Source organism: Polyergus mexicanus, unplaced genomic scaffold (genome assembly GCF_030449975.1).
Source record: "Polyergus mexicanus isolate NDT 795.1 unplaced genomic scaffold, iyPolMexi1.0 SCAF_12, whole genome shotgun sequence".
Classification (NCBI taxonomy): Eukaryota; Metazoa; Arthropoda; class Insecta; order Hymenoptera; family Formicidae; genus Polyergus; species Polyergus mexicanus.
In genome coordinates, this window is record NW_027223332.1 from 6,099,160 (window position 1) to 6,105,866 (window position 6,707).

Below are 6,707 nucleotides of genomic sequence, written 5' to 3' on the forward strand. Positions count from 1 at the left end.
AAAGTGATGTATCAGCAGGAAAAATATGTTTTTATTATTGATTGACAGAATTTAAAATATATAAAAATATTTAGTGAAAATTTTAGCTACAGAAGTAGTGCATCGAAGTTCTGCTGTCATAGTGCCACCGAGTTTGTTGTAGAGCATTAGATAATATTATACAATATTTAACCAAAATTATTACATATAAGCAATGCAAATATATAAGACTTTTGAATATGTATGGCAAATGTAAATGTAAACCTAATTACGTCTATCTTTATCGCATGTCTTATTCGTAATCTCATGTTACATGCAATATCCGCTTTAATAATCGAATAGTTTAAATATATTTTATAAAATTTTACATATATTTGTGTAGAATTTAAGTATATTTTATCACGCAGGTGCAAGAGTTGTGAAATTTATTCGCTATTACAAACTGATATGCAAATACGTAAAAAAGCTTTGCACTAGCCATTATTTTCAATTTAAAAAAAAAAAACTAATTTTTTTGCAGCATGCATTCTCTATTATAGAGACATATGTCAAATATGCATTTCTGAGAATACTTAGACACATGCTTTGCGTAATATTGCCAAGGCAATGATAATCGTATTTTGTATGTACATGTCATTATTTATTACAAAATAAATAAATATGTATATTTTATACTTGATAAAAAACGAGACGGTCATACAGATAAGAGTAGATATTTTGCTGCAATAGCAATAGTTTGTACATTTCCGTTCGTAAAATTAAATTTTTATTTTTTATTTTACGTTTTGTTATCAAAGAAAAATGGGACCAATTGTCAAAATGACATTTTGGGTGATGTGTTTTCTGTGCATCGTTACGCCATTCTTGGAAGCTGCAAGAATCTTAGCAATTATTGCGATACCGTCCTACAGTCATCAAATTGTTTATCGATTATTATGGACTACTCTAAGCCGACGAGGACATGAACTCGTTGTTCTAACAACGGATCCAATTAATGATCCTAGTATCACAAATTTAACAGAAATCGATTTTCATCACAACTATAACGCAATAAAAGATGCATCTTTTGTTAAAAGCATGGAGCAATCTACATGGATAAATAATGAACGTAACCAATTTTTCAGTATAAGCCACATAATCACAGAGAATATTTATAAACATTTAGAAGTACGTAAAATGTATGCACCAGATAGTGACCAAAAATTCGACGCGGTAATTATAGAAACTATAAAGACACCTGGTCTTTATTCGTTGGCGCACAGGTTTAATGCACCTCTTATAGGTAAGAATATTGATAAAAAATATATAGCATATATATTATTAACCATTTCTTACGCTTTACCTAAACAATAAATTATTTGGAATCAATTTAAACTAAAATTTTGCTTAGCCAAAAAAAAAAGAAAGATCATTTAACTTAATAAAATTTAAATTTTACAATTTTTTTTTTTTCTAAAATTAGCTGAAGAATATAGTTCTATTATCAATTTGGCTTAATTAATATAAATATTTATTGCCATTTTTTGTGTCATTATTACGGAATTCAAAATTATATATAAGCAAGTAATTAACTTAATTACTTTTTATATATCATAAATGTAAATGATGTATTCAAAATATTGTTTTTCGCGCAAACATTTAAATTCAAACATCTGGTTTAAATAATCACATTTACATAACTCATTGCGTAATGTTTCCATTTGTTTATAGGTGTATCATCAATAAAATTGTATAATTATGATTATTATCTTCTTGGCGCACCCGTTTTGCCATCACATCCTTCAACTTGGGAAATGGCGGAAGTCACGGGTTTTAATTTATCCTTTTGGGAGAGGTTAAATAATTTTATTCAACTATGGTATTACATATATTGCGTGTTGAATCATTTTTTTCCTGAGCAGCAAGCAATAGCAGAAAAGTATCTCGGAAAAAATATACCAGACATACGTGACATAGAGAAAAACATAAGTATTGTGCTTCATAATGAACAAGAAGCTATCTCTTTTATAAGACCGACAATGCCTAATATTATAAAATTTGGAAATTTGCATATTTTAGAAAAACCTCCAGCTTTACCGAAAGTAATTATTGCATTCAAACGATGTTATTAAAAATTATTATTTATACTTAATATATTTGCTTCATATCTATAAAGCTACTGTTATTTTTATATGTATACATATTCCTTTTTCTAGAGAAAATACCTAAAAGTAAATATCATTGATAATTTTATTTTGTTTCAGGATTTGAATAAATTTTTGACAGATGCACCAAATGGATTTATTTACATGAGCCTAGGTACAAATATAGGTATGTCAGAGTTTTCCAAGCATGTGTTAAACGCATTTATTGATGTCTTTGCAAGTTTGCCATGCAAAATTGTGTGGAAAATAGATAAAGAATTAAGAAATAAATCTGATAATATTTACATCGCTAAATGGTTTCCTCAACAGAGCCTTCTTGGTAAATCTATACAAGTGCCATAAGTAAAAATTTAAAAAGATTAATAAAAATGCATTCCTTTTTTTATACAATATGTGTTCATTAATCACCTTTTGCTATGCTTTTCACTTTACAGCTCATTCAAAAATTAGATTGTTTATATATCAAGGTGGACTTCAAAGCACGGAAGAAGCTGTTTATAACGCGGTACCACTTATAGGAATACCAGTTATTGCCGATCAGTATTATAATGTTAATAAAATGGTATCTCTCGGAGTTGCAAAAAAAATAAATTTTCAAAATATTTCGAGAGAAATTGTAAACGCATCTATAACAGATATCTTAAATGATAAAAGGTAATTACTTTTTGCGCAAATAGTTCTTTATACAATAAATCTTATTTTATAAATATGACAAGTTACTAATTATTTTCACAGAAATCTAATTATTATGCAATACTATATCTTTATAGATTCTTACATAATTAGGATGAAAATATAATTCTAAAATAGAAAAAGTATACATTTTTTTTAAACGTACTATTACTTTTTCTCTAGATATAAAGAAAGAATGCTTAAACTTAAAGCAATGAATGAAGATAAGCCTAATAATTCATTGGAAAATGCGATTTGGTGGATCGAGTTTGTAATTCGTCATAAGGATGTTTCTCATCTTCGTTGCAGCATTGCTTATGATCCTTGGTACCAAAAATATGATATGGACATTATAGCAGTTTTATCAATTGCTACATTTGTAATATTATTTTGCACATTAGTAATAATCTATAAATTGTTAAAAATAATATTTAATCGTAATACGAAAAAGCAAGTAAATGTTACAAAAAAAAATAATTAATTTTTTTACGCATAGGATAATTGTAGCATAAGTATATTTATAAGTATATATATGAATTTATCGTTTTATAAAGAAATTAAAAAATATCAGAAGCATCTATTTAACATCTATTTATATTACAAACATATTTATGAGATTTAAAAATACATTTTGTTGTGCTGCAAATAATCGAAGATAATATATTCGATTTGAAAATCTTAGCTCTTTAAAATTAAAAAAGAACACAAAAGAGTATAAAGAAAATATTTAATCATAAATGCAAAAAGTGAAATTTGTTGGCACCCATAATATATAGCTTAATTATTTCAGATATTTCTCACATACTGCTATGTATAATAGTATTTAAATTATATCATCCACAATTGCATGGATTTTTTTAAAATTACATATTTTTTCTTTTTTCTATATTATCATACATTTTTAAGCTCTAACAATTTCCCAAAAAATTATATAAAAATATGTAATGCAAAATAAGATAATAAAAATATAATAATAATAATATATGCTATATATATATATATATATATGTGTGTGTGTGTGTGTGTGTGTGTGTGTGTGTGTATAATATAAAAGATAATAAAAATATAATTGTAAAAGAATTATCTGTTGTTTTATTCGATTTAATTATTATCTGACTAATTAACACATCAGACTGATTGCAGTTCGTGGATATATTTATAGTACAGAAACAATTTTTCATTGTGATTTATTTCTATTTATATATATATATACTTTATCATAAAATCTTATGTTTATATAATATATGTAAAAAATAGAAGCAAAACGCGAGTTGTCTTTATCGTCAGAGAAAAACAAACTAAAAACTATTTTCAACTTTAATTGACTCTTTGTATTTGCGTTCTTCAACTTTAACTTTATATTGCTCACTTCGATGAGTTACTTTTCTATCCAACTACAATTTCTATCACACATTGGAATTATGCATGAAGGAGAAAAGGTAGATACCATGAGACGAGAAAAGACCACTAGCTCCTGTATCTTACGAATATGTTGCCTAAAGGATGGAAAGATTCGAAGAGGCGGCTATCGCAAAAAAAGTACTCTATTACGAAGGCACCGTTCGAGATACTCGAGACCTCGTCTTTTTCCTACAAAGAATATAGAGTGCGATAAAACGGCGTTCGGAAAAGAGCGACGGATAACAGAGGCGAACAGAGTCATATACGTCTATGACAGCTACATCAGGATAGAATAAAGTAACTCTCACATGATACATTCGGTCTCAAATCAGTTTTCATCTAATTCATGTGATAATGTGCGCTTATATATACATATAATATGTATTGTATTTAATGATCCAAGTCAAGCATCGTAACGAGTAATATTAAAATTTTGATATATGAATTTTGATACGTCGAAAAACGTAACTGTGCGAATAAAATATTTATAATAATTGCTGTTGCTCTTTGTGTTGTTCTTGTACTGATAAAACATATGTAATTCATTACTGACATAGGACATGATTTAGCTATATTTTCAGTATATGAAAATAATATTTATGTACAAATTAGAAAATATTAGAAGCTTATAGATATTAATACCATATAGTTATTTTCTCTTTTTACGTGGAAAAAGTGTATTAAGTATGGAAATATAACGCGATTAATTTTATGACTTATACTTTTACGTATGCTTAGATAAAACGATATTTCCTCGGCGAACTGATAAATACGAAATTACTTTCTATTTCATGCAATCGTATAATTCGAGATTCCATGGTATACGCCTGTAGAGAAAGTCGTAGATATCGTGGGATAGTCTTCTACACAGCGGCACAAATTGCAACGCTTTACGCCTGATGAGATCGCATAAAGTCAGCGCAGATCGATATCGTCTTAAGAAATACAGCGCCCCGAACCGCTTTACTTCCAATCCAATTAAGCTTAAAGGGCTTTCAACGTGTCCATTCCGGAAATTATGCCACGGTAATTTCTTTCAGCACTTAAGTCGCGCGTTTATCGTTTAATTTGTATAGCTAAATAGCCACGGGTTATATATATATATATATATTTTTCCCTGGTCCTTTTAAATGTGCTTATTGCTTTAAAAACTATTTTTTTTCTGTCCGCAACATGTTAAAAATTCTACGCAATTATGTTAAATTTTATTATTTAATAAATTTGATATTCAATTTTGTTATGAGATTTGTTATTGAAATTCGTTTTTCTACTACCAAGATCTTCATGCGCAAAGTCGAATGGCACAGCAAGTTCTGTTAATTTTTACGAATACATTAACGCTATGTTTAATTCCATGTTACTACTTCACTGACTTGGAAAGGAATTTAGATAGTGCGCTTTGGCCGAATAGTAGCCCATTTACGAGTTCAACGATGTTCGACCGCAATCTCCGTAACAGAAGAATAGGCGTAGTTAGATGTTGGTCGATCAACCTCGCGCAATTGTGTCCGCGCGCGCGGTCTCCGTGTGTGCTATACGCGGCGAAACAATTAAAATTGCTTTTGCACATCGTAACGACCTCGCAAATTAGCCGTGGGAAGTCAAAGGGCGTCTCTCAGACGCGATGAAAGTAACGGCGCGCCAATTCGCAACGTGCTGACCTCGGGGCAAAACTGCAACCCTCCTCCACTACCTGCGGTTTCCGGAAGTGCCGAGTTCATCCACCGCGTCCCCGCATATACCGCTTATATCGCAGCTGTACTCAGACGCCTCTCTCTGCAACTACTATTATCTCTTCTAAACGATTTGTTCGATGCGGACTAACGCGCTGATAGTCGTACGAGCGAGATTAGTCGCGGTCCAGCAACTTTGGATCGCGTAGCCTGGTGAGATTTTATGCATCAGCGATGTATGTACGTGCAAAGCGAAATGGACGGAAATGCAGCATTTCCGAACTAGTCGTCTCGTTATGGCGTGTGTAAATCGGATACGTCGCATCGACGAGCGACTACATTTCGTTACATGAGCGTTAAAGCGTGCACGATATCTATTTGATAGAATCGTTTTACTCGAACGTAAAGGGATAAAAAAGAAAACGTTGAGCGAATTATGAAGAAACGATGTAGAAAGTGTTATCGCGCACAAAGTTTGCACTTGTAATCTACATGAATTCTGCGAATTTGTGACAATATATTGATATTTATATATATATATAAAGAAGAAAGCAACTACAGAAAACGGAAATACGCGTCGACAAGAGTATTGGAGAAAACGTCGCGGTTGGTTCGCTTCTCTCCGTGGCATTTCGCGACGGAGAGAGGCGGGTCGCGGGTAGACGTTTATTTCCATGCGTTTATTTCCATTCAGCCCAGTTGCCGTCGCGAAGGACCGACACAGAGGAAGTGAGGGTCGCATTTGTACGTTAAGCCGCATTTGCACGTTGCCAAGCTCCCCCAAACTACTCCGGACATTGTTTGCCGTTCTGGCGGGGCCGGAATGGAGAGTAAACGG

General features: G+C 31.2%; 1 protein-coding gene across 1 annotated transcript; it reads left to right on the plus strand.

Annotated features, from left to right (window-relative positions):
- Positions 1-715: 715 nt before the first annotated feature.
- Positions 716-3,568, plus strand: LOC138938201 (UDP-glucosyltransferase 2-like). Its single transcript, XM_070305024.1, has 5 exons — positions 716-1,261; positions 1,690-2,060; positions 2,223-2,442; positions 2,558-2,777; positions 2,979-3,568. The coding sequence occupies exons 1-5, from the start codon at positions 781-783 to the stop codon at positions 3,274-3,276; spliced, it is 1,590 nt and encodes a 529-aa protein (XP_070161125.1). The 5' UTR covers positions 716-780; the 3' UTR covers positions 3,277-3,568.
- Positions 3,569-6,707: the final 3,139 nt, after the last annotated feature.